The sequence below is a fragment of the Colobus angolensis genome, unplaced genomic scaffold, assembly GCF_000951035.1.
Source record: "Colobus angolensis palliatus isolate OR3802 unplaced genomic scaffold, Cang.pa_1.0 Scaffold57, whole genome shotgun sequence".
NCBI classification, from domain to species: Eukaryota; Metazoa; Chordata; class Mammalia; order Primates; family Cercopithecidae; genus Colobus; species Colobus angolensis.
In genome coordinates, this window is record NW_012119265.1 from 5,195,562 (window position 1) to 5,210,540 (window position 14,979).

At 46.8% G+C, this 14,979-nt stretch overlaps 1 protein-coding gene and 1 long non-coding RNA gene across 6 annotated transcripts in view; one reads left to right on the top strand and one right to left on the bottom strand.

Moving 5' to 3' along the window:
- Positions 1 to 844: 844 nt before the first annotated feature.
- On the bottom strand, positions 845 to 10,630 carry OTX2 (orthodenticle homeobox 2). Of its 5 annotated transcripts, XM_011961868.1 has the most exons (6): positions 10,527 to 10,630; positions 10,306 to 10,369; positions 6,839 to 6,858; positions 5,504 to 5,719; positions 4,332 to 4,483; positions 845 to 2,495 (listed from the first exon to the last, which is right to left on the bottom strand). In XM_011961868.1, exons 4-6 carry the CDS (start codon positions 5,598 to 5,600, stop codon positions 1,875 to 1,877), a joined length of 870 nt encoding a protein of 289 aa, XP_011817258.1. In that variant the 5' UTR covers positions 5,601 to 5,719; positions 6,839 to 6,858; positions 10,306 to 10,369; positions 10,527 to 10,630; the 3' UTR covers positions 845 to 1,874. The 5 variants fall into 5 exon arrangements, with proteins under 5 accessions (XP_011817258.1, XP_011817257.1, XP_011817254.1 ...); XM_011961867.1 differs by lacking the exon at positions 6,839 to 6,858 and having other exon boundaries at positions 10,527 to 10,627; XM_011961864.1 differs by lacking the exon at positions 6,839 to 6,858 and having other exon boundaries at positions 4,332 to 4,507; positions 10,527 to 10,627.
- A 2,756-nt stretch (positions 10,631 to 13,386) lies between these two features.
- The window catches only part of LOC105526010, a 116,662-nt gene continuing 115,069 nt past the window's right edge, over positions 13,387 to 14,979 (top strand). Inside the window, exon 1 of the long non-coding RNA XR_001004005.1 lies at positions 13,387 to 13,618. This is a non-coding gene — a long non-coding RNA (uncharacterized LOC105526010). The remainder of the gene's footprint in view (positions 13,619 to 14,979) is intronic.

Here is a 14,979-nt window from a genome sequence, read left to right on the forward strand (position 1 = left end):
AGGGACCGGAAAAATGAAATAGCCAGAAAACAAAATGGTTGCAACTGCTAACCTTCATTTAAAACGTTACAATCAAGAGTCACTTAATTTTGGTCAGCTGTAAGAGCTTAAGCAGCGTAAAATGAAATTAAATATTGCTTTTACCTGAGGAGCACCATGATCATTGGCCCATTTGTCTTTTCTGGTGACTGGTTTACAAAATGCAGGTACAACTGAAAAGGGTCCCATTTTTTTTCCCCCTCGGCACTTTCTTAAACACACACAAAAAAACTGACCAGGGTGCCTTATGTTCAACTACTGAAATTATAGGTTTTTAAAACTTTTCTGAAACTCTTTTGTTCAGAAATCATTTCTGCCTGAATTGCTTTCAGATTCTGATTACACTCCCTCTCACGTTTACCTCAGTATTTGGAAGTTTAAAAAAAAAAAAATCCCCTTAACCAAATAAGAGAATAGAAACAAGAAATTCTTGTCATTCTGATGTTTTCAGAGATACTCAAATTCTCCTCCTCCCTCTTAAAAACTTGATATATTCTTAAACATACTAATAAAGTGCCTAAGAAATTGTTCAGGTTTGAGGCAGGAAGGGAAAAGCAAGGAAAACAAGATCCTATTGTCAGGCTCTCCAAACTCAATTTCAGAGCAATCCTGATGAAAGTCACAAAAAGTCTACATACCACTGTCGTTCATATCTACTTTATGCATAGATTAGCAAAAAAAGAAAATGTAAAAATAAGTTTGCTAATTTCCTCTCTGTCCTAAGAAAAATGTGTTTTGGGAAGGAAAGACTGAATGTAGGCTTCTCATTTGTAAATAGTGGTGTAAAATTAAACTGGACCCAATGTTGTGCTAGAACCATTTTAATATAATTATACATATCTGCCAAATCCAGGAAGAAAAGGTTTATGCATATATAACTTTTCCAGTTAACATCTGCAAGCATAAACGACAATGATCTCAGTTTAATAATTCATCAGGGTCAGAGCAATTGACCAATGTCTCTTTACTGCTAGGCTTACCAACAGTAAATTACAGATGAATTCGTGTCCTTTTGCTTCTCTTCTCTCACTCTCCTTGTCCAGAGACATTTTGTCGTAAAGTTTCAGTGCAGCTCACCTCCAGCCAAAGGTAATCTTTTTAGATCAGTACTCAGTTGCTCTGAATTTTGCTTATAATTATAACCTATTTAATCACAGAAGAACCCCTGCAGAGGTGGAGTTCAAGGTTGCATACAATAACAGGAGATCACAGTTTTGAAGTCTAGCACAGATTAAAAACCACAGATGTACCATTTATAAGACACACACTGATTGTCTCTTAAACTACATATTGACTCCTTATGAACATTATTTTTTAAATAAAGTAGTGCATCTAGGACAATCAGTCGCACAATTCACACAGCCCTGAAAAGTTTTTTCAGTGCCAACTACCAAAGTTGGTCATGAAACGTGAATGAGCTTGAGACACTGTTCATTCCTAAGATTCAACCAAGGATTGGCTAAAACATTGGAACACCTCTGCATAAGAAGGCTATGACCTTCCCTCCCTTCCTTCACAACTTAGTTTTGTTTGATTTTATTTTTGGTGGTGTTTGGTTGCACATGGCTAGAATGCTTTTGATCACTTTGCAAATCAGGAAAACCAACGATCTAAAACTATGACAGGATCTTAAGTAGATTGGTTTGTCCATTTCGGGTTGCTGGTTGGTAGGCCCCTCTAAGTCCCTTCGTTTTTCCTTCTATGCCTCTCGGAACTTTGATCAGATGAGTCTGAGCATCATCCCATCTAACTCTTTTAACCAATGCCTGGCTAAAACTGGAATGTCCAGCCCAGTATATTTAAAAATCACCCACAAAAAGAGGTTCTACAGGTCTTCACAAAACCTGGAATTTCCACGAGGATGTCTGATCTTTATAATCCAAGCAGTCAGCATTGAAGTTCAGCTTCCAGGAGGCAGTTTGGTCCTTATAATCCAAGCAATCAGTGGTTGAGTTAAAACCCAAGCTTGAAGCTCCATATCCCTGGGTGGAAAGAGAAGCTGGGGACTGATTGAGATGGCTGGTGACTGCATTGGTACCCATGGGACTGAGTGTGGCCCCTGGTCCGGGAAGCTGGTGATGCATAGGGGTCAAATAAGATCCACAGTCCATGCCCCCAAAGTAGGAAGTTGAGCCAGCATATCCTTGACTATAACCTGAAGCCTGAGTATAGGTCATGGGATAGGACCTCTGCATGCAGGAAGAGGAGGTGGACAAGGGATCTGACAGTGGGGAGATGGAAGCTGGGCTCCAGATAGACACAGGAGCACTGCTGCTGGCAATGGTCGGGACTGAGGTGCTAGAGGGGGGAGTGAATTGGCCACTTGTTCCACTCTCTGAACTCACTTCCCGAGCTGGAGATGTCTTCTTTTTGGCAGGTCTCACTTTGTTTTGACCTCCATTCTGCTGTTGTTGCTGTTGTTGGCGGCACTTAGCTCTTCGATTCTTAAACCATACCTTGGAAGGGAAAGAAACTTCTTTAACACAGTTTTGATAACTCCTTAAGGACAACAATGGCTCCCATATTATAAATCTATCCTACATTGGTAGATCAGCTAAACACACAATTTCCCCTGCCACTGAAGACCTATTATGTGGCACTCTCATATAAACTCCTGGACTTGTAAGAAAGTTGGGGAGGCTCTGTCAAAACACTTGATGCTGCCTTATTTCTTGCTCAGAATGGCATTTAAGATAATCCCCCAAATCATATAGCTAAAAACTCTCCACATCACTTTCCTATCTTATTTTGCCTCTAACACACACATACACATAGACCCAGCTATATTTTGGAACACTCTCACAGAGGAACAGAATGTATCTATGTCTTTTGGAGGGAAATACATGAGAAGTGAGAGAAAGCAATTCTGTTGTTACATGCTAACAGAAACAGCCTAAATTCATTTACAGTTCATCTTCCAGGAGGCAGCTGCTAACATGGAGGTTGGTTGGTTCCATCACCCTTCTGTCTCTCTTAGAAAGAAAGGCTCACAAAACAAAGCTCAAGGGGAAGAAAAGATCTTGTTGAAGAAAGAGGTCTGAAAGCCACTATTTGCTAAAAGCTTCTTTGTGGTAAAAGGAGTGACTTACATGCACTCTGCTTTGAGCTGGGAGCACAGACCTGCTAGTCTCTGAGACTCGAGTCTGGGTCTTTAGAGTATTGCCACTCAGCACATAGACTCAGTCTCCTGTGCTGTGTTTACTGACTTACCACTTCCACCCCCTGCTGCAATCTTGACAATTCTCTTTACCAGCCCTGTTCATGTTCTGCAATGAAGGAGCTATGATTGGTGTACGAGGGGGCTTAGGAGAGAAACTACTGGCATTTTCTGGAGGACAACTCCTTAGCTGAACTTTTCAATGAGCTCTCTGTATGGGTGCTGTAACTGTGGTAAAAGTGATGACACCAAGGCCAAGCTCAAGACCACCAACCATTTGGAGCCATTTGTTTTCTCCTAGTGAGGACTTTGGTTCAAGCCTTGCAAATGCTAAAACTTCCTCTAACCTACTTTGAAAAGGCCCCTTTCCCAATTTGCAACCGACACTGATGTCTGTTGCTTTCATAAACATATTCTAGCTGAAGGAGAGGCCCAGGTATGTATGTGGTTTATGTGCTAAACACTTTGCAGAGAACTCTGTACAGGCCTCACTCACAAGGCAAGCTGGAGTTGACCTTCCCTCTTCAGTTTAAGGTCAAGTTTAGGGAAACTAAAACAAGAGGGGTGTCACTAGAGACATTATGTAGATATTTTATCTGTTAAATGGCTCAGAGCTAGAAAATTCTGTTCAATTTCTAAGAAGTCAAGGAAAATACATTCTTTTTGTGTTGATTTGTTTGGTAAAAGCACCAGCTGCATCTATATCCTGATTCTGCCACCAAACTTAGTTACGACCTTGAGCAAGTCATTTACTCTATTTTTTCATCTGTAAAAATATTTGGACTGTCCAGGAGCTGAGCTGCTTTCACATGTACAAGTCCATGAGAATAGGAGAGGATTTCTATACAGAGGAAGGGAAGGGTTAAAACACCACGTGACTACTCTTGAAATCTGCTCAAGGATGGGTCTCTGTCCACCAGCAACCGGGGCCTTGAAGACCCTTGCTTATAGGATTAAGTGGTGATGGGCAGGCAAAAAAGGACAGGAGGAGAATAGTTTCCTGGCCCCTTAATGAGTGAAGGAGAATTTCAAGCCTTCCTTCAGTCCTCTCAAAGACCTGGGGCTCTCCACAGCCCCATACTCTGGGGAAAGGTGGCATGATCAGGAAGAATGGTTCTGCCTGCATCTGCCCTACCTGCACCCTGGACTCGGGCAAGTTGATTTTCAGTGCCACCTCCTCTCGCATGAAGATGTCTGGGTACCGGGTCTTGGCAAACAGTGCTTCCAGCACATCTAGCTGCGCCCGAGTGAACGTCGTCCTCTCCCGGCGCTGTTTCCGGGGGGTGGCTGCGGGACAAGAAGCCCAGGGCCCTTTAGGGTGGGGGAGCAGTTTCTCAGTCATAGGCGTTTCCGCGGGTTCTCCGACGCCCCTGCCCTCCATCCCGCAGCAGTCCCCCGTTCCTCACAGCCCTTCAACTGGGAGCCTACCAATGCTCTCCCCACCGTCTCCCCAGCCTTGCTCCCCCGGGGACCCAGGACACACACTGCTTCTTTCCCCACTCGTCTTGGTGTTAGGATTGCTCCAATCAGAGCATCACTTGGAAAGTTAACAAATGAAACATTTTTTAAAACACACACACACACAAAACTTCTCCAAGATCCACCCCCAAACCACAACACAAAAAGGCTATTCCATGAAGTCAAAGGATCTGCGAGGACAGACTGGCAGCTCGAATTGATGGGGGAAATCTGGATCCTGTTCCCATGGTTTTTAGCACACCTCGGGCCTTTGTTCCTCCATCTTTAAAATGGGGACATAGTTCATACTTCTCCTTCTGGGAGGATTTTAAACAGATCTGATCGGAAAGGAAAGCACCCTCATTTGGAGGAAGTCACGCCTCTTGGGATTAAAGCAGGCTCTGGAGGTCATAGGGGAAGGCCCGGGCATGGAGGGAACAACTGCAAAGCCCGAGGGTGCTAAGGACTTACGGAGAGAAAACTCGGCTTCTCCAAGAGGACACTTCTGAGGAATTGGGCATTGAGATATGGGCAGGGGTCTTTTGCCCAAATGACAAGGACAGTAACCTTCCTCATCCCACTCTGATGCCGATCCTTATTTACTTGAATTAAGAATAAAGTGATGTGATTGTAACTGTTGCAGACTCACCTACTCACTTCTCCCCACCCCTGTTCTCTGCTTGGTGAGTAAACGCCCCCCTCAGAAGGCAAACCTAGTGGAGACCTACCCTGAAGCTGGGTGGGGACAGTGTGACTGCCAACCCCTGTGTTCCATGGGAACAGGGTGTTGCATCCCCGGAGGATGGGCGTGGGGAAGGGGGTTGCGGGAGTGCAGCAGGGCTCACTTACCCGGGTAGCCCACGGAGGGGTGCAGCAAGTCCATACCCGAAGTGGTCAGACTCAGCCCATTGACTGCGTAAGGCGGTTGCTTAAGATAAGACATCATGCTAAGGTTGTTTGGAGGTGCAAAGTCGGCCCAAATCGGGGGTACCCAGCTGGAAGATCTTGATGCGCCCGGGGTGGACAGGTTCAGAGTCCTTGGTGGGTGGGTTTGGAGCAGTGGAACTAAGGGGCAAAGCAAACAAACAGAGGGGCTGGTTTACTGCTTCGGAGGCAGCAGTTCTTCCACGTTTCACCACTAACTTAAAAAGAGCACGGGCTAGGCGAGGCAGAAGCTTTTAAAGGACTTGCAGACACTCCCCCCACCCCCATCCCCACCCCCACCCCCAGCTGCTCTGGAACTAGAGGGGATGGAAGGAGACCAGATAAACCTGTCTTCCCCACCCCCACCCTAAAGTTAAAAAAAAAGTACCCGAAGAAAGCAATTACAATCTGCCTTCCCCGAGAACAAAACCCCACGCCTTCAAATGCACACATTGCATTCCTATCCCTACATTTGCATAGGACTCATTGGCTGGCACTAGCTAATTGTCTCAAACAAAACTTGATTGGGGCCATTTGCAGAGACAAAGAACTCTTTGGCTAAATAAATAATGCTGATAACAAAGCCCATTGGTGAGAAACAAAGAAACAATTCAAGAAATCTACCTCTCCCCAGACTGTTGCCTTTCCATGGCAGAGATTTTAATTATCTTAGCTTTTTACCACTTTCAACTGCTGGGAACCTAAAATGTCAGTGCGTTTAACATCTAAAATACCAACTTACTAAACGACAAACTTGGAAAAACCGCTCAACCACTATTATTCCACATTTGAAGTCATTTCCGGTAATCATTTTCACCTAATTAGTAGTCTGGGTAATTAGATTTCGAGGTAAGTAACAGATTTATTAGGGTTTTGGAGAACCTTGATTATATGTGTCTAAGGAACGAAAGCTAAACAAACAAGTATTTAACTTTTAATAGACACCCATCAAATATTTAAACATATTGCAAAAAAGTCTTCAAGATTGGCACAGAGCTTGCCAGAAATTGTGAAGTAAAGTTAGAATCCCACCAATCAGATAATGACGGGACCCCACATTTGTAGTGCAAGCTGCTTCCATGTTGATTTTGATGTGTGGAGGCTGCAGATCCTGCGGGAGGCAAATTTTCAGACATTTGGGTATTCCGCAGCTGCAGCAGAGCTTCCTGTTAACTCTAACTGCCTTTTGCACATTTTAGTTTTGAAGAAAGTAGATACACAAACACCCAAAGTTGTGAAACTAATAGAATTTCTCCCTACCTTTCAAGTTTCCTACAATCCTATAAGAAAAAGAGCTCCAGGGGGAAAAGAAAGGAAGAAAAAGAAAAGTTATTTACTTTCTTCAGCTGTGTTACACTCCCCCCCCCCCAACCACACACCCCAGCAAAGAGATTCAAAGTAGATGTTAATATGGACTGGCAGTTTGCAAGTCTGGCCTTTATTTTCCTAAAATGTGGCACTTATATGCAAGGATCTCTACTTTGAAACTTTGATACCATGAGAGATTGCTTCAAAATGGCGGATACAAGATAAAGGTCTTACTGAGTTTAAGGGACTCCGGGTTTTCATATTTACGTTGCTTAAGACAGCAAGACACAAAAGTCCATAAATGAAACTCAGTAACTGTAACTTCCTTCTGATTTAAATTCAGAGCACAAAAGTCATACTTTTCTACCCCAAGATCTAATTTAATGTAATTTTATAAATGTCTTTCTTGAAGGAGTTTGTATTATCCTCAGTAAAACTAATTTAGTTACTCCTACAATACAGACTTCATGTTTTTGCATTGTCTTTTCTTTTCAAAATGCTGTTCTTTGGAGGCTGGGAAAATAAACAAAACCCTTCAGCTTAGAGGCTGTTTAAACACATATACGACTGCTTTAAAATACAGTTGTATAAGTGTTTAAACAGCCTCTATACTGGAGATTGGAGATTTTTTGTTTAATCGTACTACCTTGCAAAGTTCTGAACTACAGTACTATAGAGAATCGTAAAATCATGTCAGGTGTACCCTTGAGAAATATGGAAATGTTTTTACATGTCGAGCTCTCACGAAATTAGAAATGCCTGACACATCACACAATAAAGTAGCACATTCCAACATAAAAAGCAGTAACACTCAGAAAGCACCAGGGCCGAGCCCCTTCCAGGGGCTCCTTTGCTCTTACCATTGCACAATGGCTAAAATTCTCGGAATAGACTATTTTCATTTTTATTTCTGGATCCACCTTTAAAAGGAAAAGAGGAAAACCAAAAACCAAAACTAAGAGATTCTCTCCACAACTGGCCTAGTATGCACTCTGCATAGAAGGCATGGGCCCTTCAATCTAACTTTCAAAGCCCTTTTCCAATCTCGCAGCGGGGTCCAGAAGGGGGAAAAGAAATGACTTTTGAAAAATCCACGCCTCACTATGACTGCTCACGAGGTGACCTCTGGAGAACTCATACCTAGAAGCTGGCCGCGGTCGCGCGGCGAGTCCCGGCAGCGGGTCGGCGACCGCACCTCCAGGCGCGAGTGCCTGGGTCCCGCGTCCCTGCCCGGCAGCCCGGCAGCCCCGCAGGCCTGGCGCCCGAGGTCCCGCTCCACTGCCCGCGTCGCCCGCGCAGCCTTATATCTAACGGTCAATTCGTGCAATCTGTCGCTTCCCCCTCCCCCCCGCCTTGTTTTTTTTTCTTCCAAGAAGCCCATCTACCAGTTGCTGTGTCCTCGCTCAACAATAATTACCTCGTCCGAGAATTAATTATAATAAATGTTTTCTTGATAAACTAACGAGATAATCCGAGGGGCACACGTCCCTTAATTACAGGCCGCCATGCTCCGCTCTGCTTCTCGTCCGGGCTGATTAATTTTCTGCATGATGGAAAGGAAACAAAACTACGCGGACTGGCGACTGGCCTGCGGCTGGGAGGACGACGAAGAGGAGGAAAGAAAGAAAAAGGAGACGTGTGGGCACCGCGGAAAACAGCCGGCGCTGGCCTCTCTCCGGCGAACTCGAGTGAAAGTTTCTGGTCTCGGGGAATCAAATAACTCTGCCACCCGCGAGGGAGGGAGGAAGAAACGTGCCAAAAGGGTTGGCCTTGACTATTAATTATCTTTGGGAGAAAGCCCCGGTGTTAGCGCTGAGGTCTGGGTGTCTACCTTACCCTGAGGGGAGGAGTTTCCTCTCCTACTCCCCTCTCTGTTGCTAATAACTTTTGTGCCTGGAAAAAGTCTCGAGCTGAGCAGGAGAAATCCTGACCCCCGAAGCTCTAGAATGGCGGGGGGGCGGGGGCAGATAATTTCTAGGAGCCACTTCCCCGTCCCCTCCCCAAGCAATCCACCACCGCAGGGTCAGCGCCGCTCGGCCTTCGCTCCCCGCGCACCACTTCGTCTGTGTAGGAGGCAAAAGCCAACTAGACGGAATCCTGACAGAGGACTTGGGTTTCCAAAAATGTGTCCCGAAATCGGGCATCGATTTCAAGAGTCACTTAAACGCAGCAACGCGAAGACTTCTTAGGAGTTTGCAGCGCGACCCGTCGCCCGCGCCTGGAGCTGGCAGGGACCTTCGGATGGTTCTCACTGGGCCGACCCAGGGCACAGGTTGGGCCTCGGCGAACCCCTCCCGGGCCCCCGCCCGGCCCCGACCCACAACACCTTATTGTCCCCGAGCCTGGAAAGGGGGTGCGCGAGCGCGCGGGCGAGCCCTGTGGCTCCCCGCCAGAGAACAGCTGAGGGACCGCGGTTCCAGCGGGAGGATTCCGGTCCCTGGCCTGGCCGCGGCCTCCGGCAGAGCAGGGGCCACTCGCTGCCACTTCTGCCCGCTCCAGGTGCGCGCGGAGGGCTACGTGGGGCTGGCCGCGAACCGTACACGGCACAGTCAAGTTGAAAAACCACTCTTCACGTTCGCTCGGCCTGGTGATCAGGGTCGGGGACCCCGACAACCGGGGGTTGGGAGGCTGCGTAATTACAACCCAGGGTGGTTTGCATTTTGGGGCGTGGTGGGTATTTAAACACAAAAAGGAGATCTGGAAGCGTTTGGGAAAAACAGAGAACCGAGCTGTGCTAGGCTGAGGGAGAGGAGGCCAAAGAGAGCAGGCAGTGAGCGCCGGAGCAACGCGAAGCCAGCGCTCCCAGCCTCCTCGGTTATCCGCTCCGGTTTCCGCTCACGTTCATCAGGGGCCGACAGGGGCTCGAGCGGCGGCCCCCGGCCCAGGCCGACCGGCAAGCGAACTGGGCTTCCGGCGCGCGGGCCCAAGAAGGCGCCTGGCTTTTTATTATTGTTGTTTCAATCCATCCATCTAGTTACATTTGCATCTTTTTGTCTCGGACTCTGAAAAGGTCCCTGGGATCCATCCAAACGACCCCAACCCGATCTGGGGGCCAAAACGCAAAGATCGCGGGGAGAAGCCTAGAACGGCGTTGACATAAAAACAAAACCACAAACAAAACCTTCCAAAACATCCCAGGTTAAACTCGCAGCGTTTCCACGACGTTTTGCAGAAGCGACGACCCCCAGGAGCACGCTCTCTGCCTCTCTCTCACTACCGTTCTCATCTCTAGATCACGTTTTTCTTTTTGCAACGATCGTTATTGCACCTCAAAATTTGTAAGAGAAAAAAAATACATCCGCCTACAGAACTCCACGTTCGCAGAGGGGCATCGGTCGGTCTATTGGAGGTACTGGGTGATGGCCGACAGACTCGGGGACACGTACATATGGATATAGACAAGACAGACGGACACTTACCTTACAGCCTCATGGGAGGTTAGAAAAAGTCAAATATCCTTTAAATTCCAAATAGCCAGCTATCCTAAAAGAAATCAAGAGTATTGAGTTAGAAACCTTGCAGTCTTCACCCTTCCATGAAAAGTCAAACACAACCAAAAAAAAAATTTTTTTTTAAAGAACAGAAAATGAGGCAGGAGGCTAGAGTTCTAAACACGCGTGGGCCCCTCTGCAATACATACAAAGTAGATGTGGTGAGTGAGGGCTGCTCTAGCAATTTTTATTTTTAATCACAGTAGAGGCTGAGTTGGAGCTGAGGTCGGTCCCGCTCTCAGGGAGATTTGCTGAGAAAGCGCCTCTCTGGCAACTTTTTGACGCAAACTCTCCAACCAATGGCAGGGAGAGAATGATTGACACATCTAAGCCAGAGGGAAAATAATAAAAACACACAACAGGGGGAGGAAAACAGGCCGCTGCTGCACGGGGGGACGAGCAGGCAACAAATCCAGGCCTCCGACATTACCAGAATGTTCTTTAAAGACACTGAGCTTTGCTTAAAATACACATTATGGGCCGGAGCATGTGAACTAATTGTATAATTAAAGTGATGGACAGGGAGTTCTTCTCTTACCCTCTTTTCTCCTGCTTCTTTTACTCCGTAATTTCCTTTCCCCTCATTCTTTTTGTTTTTTGTTTTTAGGGAAGGGAAGAAAGGAAACCCATGCAATGGAAGATTGAAGATAAAAATATTTAAGTAAATGCTGGAGAAGGGCAGGGGATAGGGAGTGACTGGGTTACCACATTCAACCCCAGCAATAAGTGTGTGGATGACAGGCAGAAAGCAAGTCAGACTGAAACTCAAAAACACTACTATACCGTCTCAAACAGGGCCAGAACACGCTGACTGCCAGAAAGGGTAAAGGAGGGATGCCTGGGAGTGCGATGTGAGCATGTACGGAAAACAGAGACAGAAAGATACACAAGTCCAAGAACAAACTATTTTCTAAAACTCAGTGTCTTCTCTATTCCCTAAGCCCTTATAAATATCCTTACACATATAAAATAAATGATCCCCGAGTGAGAGACCCGGGCTTCTGGTAGGCGCCTGGGGGTTTTTGGAATTGAGAAGCCCACGACAGACTGCAGGGAACATGAACCCCGGAATCTAATCCCAGGGCCCATTTAGGGGAAGTAGCTGGGGCCACATCGGGCCTCGAGGATGCGAGTGTGAGATCGACAAGGTATCGGGAAAGGGAGAGGGCGAGGGAGGCTACCGTTGGAAACAGCTTCTATGTTAGAACAAACGCCACCAAACACCCGACACTGCGAGGCCTGGAGCTAACTGGGATGGCGCCGCCCGAGCCCCGGGCTGAGAGCCGGGAGACTGGGAAGTGATGGGACCTGGGGACCCGAGCTGGAGAGTGCGATCCCTAGCCCAACTTTTTTGCCTGGCATAGAGAGCAGGGACCGGACAGGTTTCAAACGGATCCGAGTCCCTAGAAAAGCAAAAACAGGCTGGGCGGAGTATAGGGGGGGGGGGGGGTGGCTAGTGGAACTGCTGAGTGTGTGTGAATAAGGAGGGTGGGGGTGGGAGCAGAAGACAGCTCTTCCTTCACAACACCCAGTGCAGGAAAAGAAAAATAAAATCTCTTCCTAAATACCCCACCCCCCGCCACCCACCCACCACCAACTACCATCACCACCACGGCTAGTGAGCCCAAAGAAACAGCTCGCTGCTTTTAATTTGGGGACCTATGTTAATGAAGTTGGTAATTAATTCGTCGCTTTGTTGTCGGTTCTTATACTGTATGTGTAATCAAATGTGGCCGTCCTTGGGATTTACAGCAATTAACGAATTACGGGAGTGCGCACGAGGCAGCAAGCCCTCAGCAGCCGGGCTGGGCTCCGGCTCCTGCTCGGCCTGGGGCTGAGGACTCCGCGGCCGCAGTCCCCGTCACAGGTGTCTCTAGAGCTTTGGGCCCTGGCGGCCCCTCGAGCCCCCGAGGGGCCCGGGGCCCGCCCAGCTCCTTCCCGGCCCTCTGCAACAGCTCCAGTCCGGAGACCCACTGGCTGTCACGTTCCCAGGAGTTAAGACTTTCTAGGGGCCCGGGCGGGGGGGGGAGGGTGAGTACGGACCTTTTTTTCTCACCCCACCCCCACTATACTGAAATACCTGGCGACCGCCCCCGAAGCCTTTAATGGGGATGGTGGTAGGGAGGGGGTACCAATGCCCCAGGCGTTATGACCCTCTTGGCGCTGGCTGTCGGAGGCACTGGTTGGGTGCGCTTGGTCAGAGTCACGATGCTTTCGATGAAGGAAAGGCAAATCCACCCCGATCGCCTGAAGCAGAGTCTCCTTCCTACCCCTAGAAAAGACAACGTTTCCCCCAGTTTGATCACAATGATGCTTAAAGCATAAAAGAGCCGCAGAAGAAAAATGAACGTTGTGGATCTGGCAGAGGGGAAGGCCGGAGGGAGGCCTCGGGGAGAGTGAGCATAGGGTGGGATGGAGAAATATCAGAACACGCTCTTGTGAGCTCCACCAAGTAAACCATTTTGGGCTGGGAGATCCATCTGCTGTAGGGTTCAGTGTCCAGGGAAACCTTTCAAACCCGATGTAGAGGTTTGCAATGTCTTCCCAGATGGCGAGGGCAGCTGAATCTCCCTAAAAATCCCCCTGTTCTATTTGACAGGGGCAGATTTATGCGTGGTGGGGCGTGAGAGGGTTTTGCCCTTCCAGCGGCCGGCAGCAGACAGCTCCCGCTTCTCCTTTGCACTCTAGTCTAATAACTTCGCAGAAATACCGGGCCAATAAACTACGAGTTGGAAATGGACAGTGTTAAATAAACAAGGGTCTCTTTAAAATTCTCATCCACTTCAGATGTCTAAAGTAAGATTGTGATGATTTTGTCACGGTTTGGTAAATTTACCCCTTTAAGAGGCTTTCATAAATCCCAGAACACACCTTCAGCCAGATTTGAATATAGATTTAGGTTTTAAAACCCAGAAGCTGGAAACACTGCTTTATCAAAGAGAATTTCCCTTTAGCTTAGCAATGTGCTGAAGCTCTTAAAAGATTGGATCTGAGAGAGAGAGAGACACAGAGGAGAAAAGAGAACTAGAGACAGAGAGAGGCAGACAGGGAGGGGGGGGGGAAGACTTTCTTTTTCTTTCTAGAGGAATTCTGCCCAGACTCTGCAGCAGTTGGTAGCAGGCAAGCTTTCTCCTGGGTGTCGCCTGGAAAAGTTGCAAAATTGTTCTTCACCTGTAAGAACATGCTCTTTATCTTCCAGTCTCTTCTTGTCAATTTGGAAATTGCAGACAGTCCGGCTCAGGTACAGTCCCCACAAACCCTATTCTAGGTCAGGACAAAAGCCACTGGCTTTGGGGGAAGGGGGTTGGGCTCTTTTACTGAAAACCTTAGATGCTTGGTGGGAGAAAAAGACTCTTTGGATGAAAAGTCTAACTCTTGATTTTCAGTAAGTTCTTGAACTTCCAATTTACTATCTGTTCATTGTATTTCTGTGTTTAACTTTTTTTTTTTTCTGTGTCCTGTGTCTTCAACATTTTTTTTCTATGAATCTGACTTATGGTAGCATGCTTTGTGTTTTTAGATAATTTTCATTAACAAGTGGATGGCTTTTAATTGCCACTTGCACAATTATTTTGCTATGCATATGAGATATAAGCATTCAGAAGCTAAATTAAGAAAACCAATACGAAGGGAATCAAATTATTTGCCAGAGCTTGTGTGCAGTTTCCAGAATATGTCCGATACTCATATTTTGAAATCAAGATTCATGCGTGGCACTAACTAGGCTCACTTTCTCCACCGCACAAGCCAGGCCAGTTTAAAATATTCCAAACTTTCCTCCAAGTTTATTAACTTTGGTGGGGGGGAGTGGGGGAGGGGGAGGGGAGAGAAGACATCCCAGGATTCTTCTAGGCTAATTAAAGAAGAAGAACAAAACCCATATTCCGTGAGAACATAGCCTCTTGAGGGAAAGGAGCCAGTTAGACTTCCTTAACACTGACTTCAGAAATATCAACATTCATTTCCAATCTTTTCAGCAATTCAGTGGACAGTGAGGGACTACATTTTGCCTTAGAAGCACCATAATACCTAGAAAGAAGTCATTTTTTCATTAGATTTTTAGATATGTCTTTATTATAAACTTTGATGAGACTAACCATAATTTTTTAAATAAGGATTTAAGATTGGAAATGCTGACAGAATTTAGGGGAAGAAATAAGGCAGCAGATCACTTATAAATTAAGCTTCGGTCTCTCACTCCCTGCACTGCGGTTGCCTCAAAAAAGAGGGTAAGGGAGAAAGAAATAACTTCAAAGATAGGATTGGGCTGTCTCGATAGAAGAGTAGGGAGGCAAACTCCAAATGTGAAAAAGAGGAAAAGAGGACCATGTTGTTCCAGAATGAAACGGATTAAGATTGTGTGACAAGTGCAAGATGTGGGGCTGTGAGACATTTATGAGCAGAGTGTGAGCCGGGAGCTGTGCCTCTGTCCCTGAGAGTGTGGGGACCCAGGGTGTGCGCAGAGTAAGGTTATGGTGAGGAATAGGAAGGGCATGTGTGGATGTGAGACAGAGAGAAGTGTGAGGCAGGTCTGTGTATGTGTATGTGTGTGTGTGTGTGTGTGTGTGTGTGTTAGGAGGGTGTGGATGGGAATGTGGATGG

Coding starts and splice junctions, on each gene's coding strand:
- OTX2 (XM_011961864.1), bottom strand. CDS start 5,600: ATGATGTCTTATCTTAAGCAACCGCCTTACGCAGTCAATGGGCTGAGT. Junction 4,508..5,503: donor CCCCTCCGTGGGCTACCCGG/GTAAGTGAGCCC, acceptor CCCACCCTAAAG/GGCCCTGGGCTTCTTGTCCC. Junction 2,496..4,331: donor TGCCCGAGTCCAGGGTGCAG/GTAGGGCAGATG, acceptor TTCCCTTCCAAG/GTATGGTTTAAGAATCGAAG.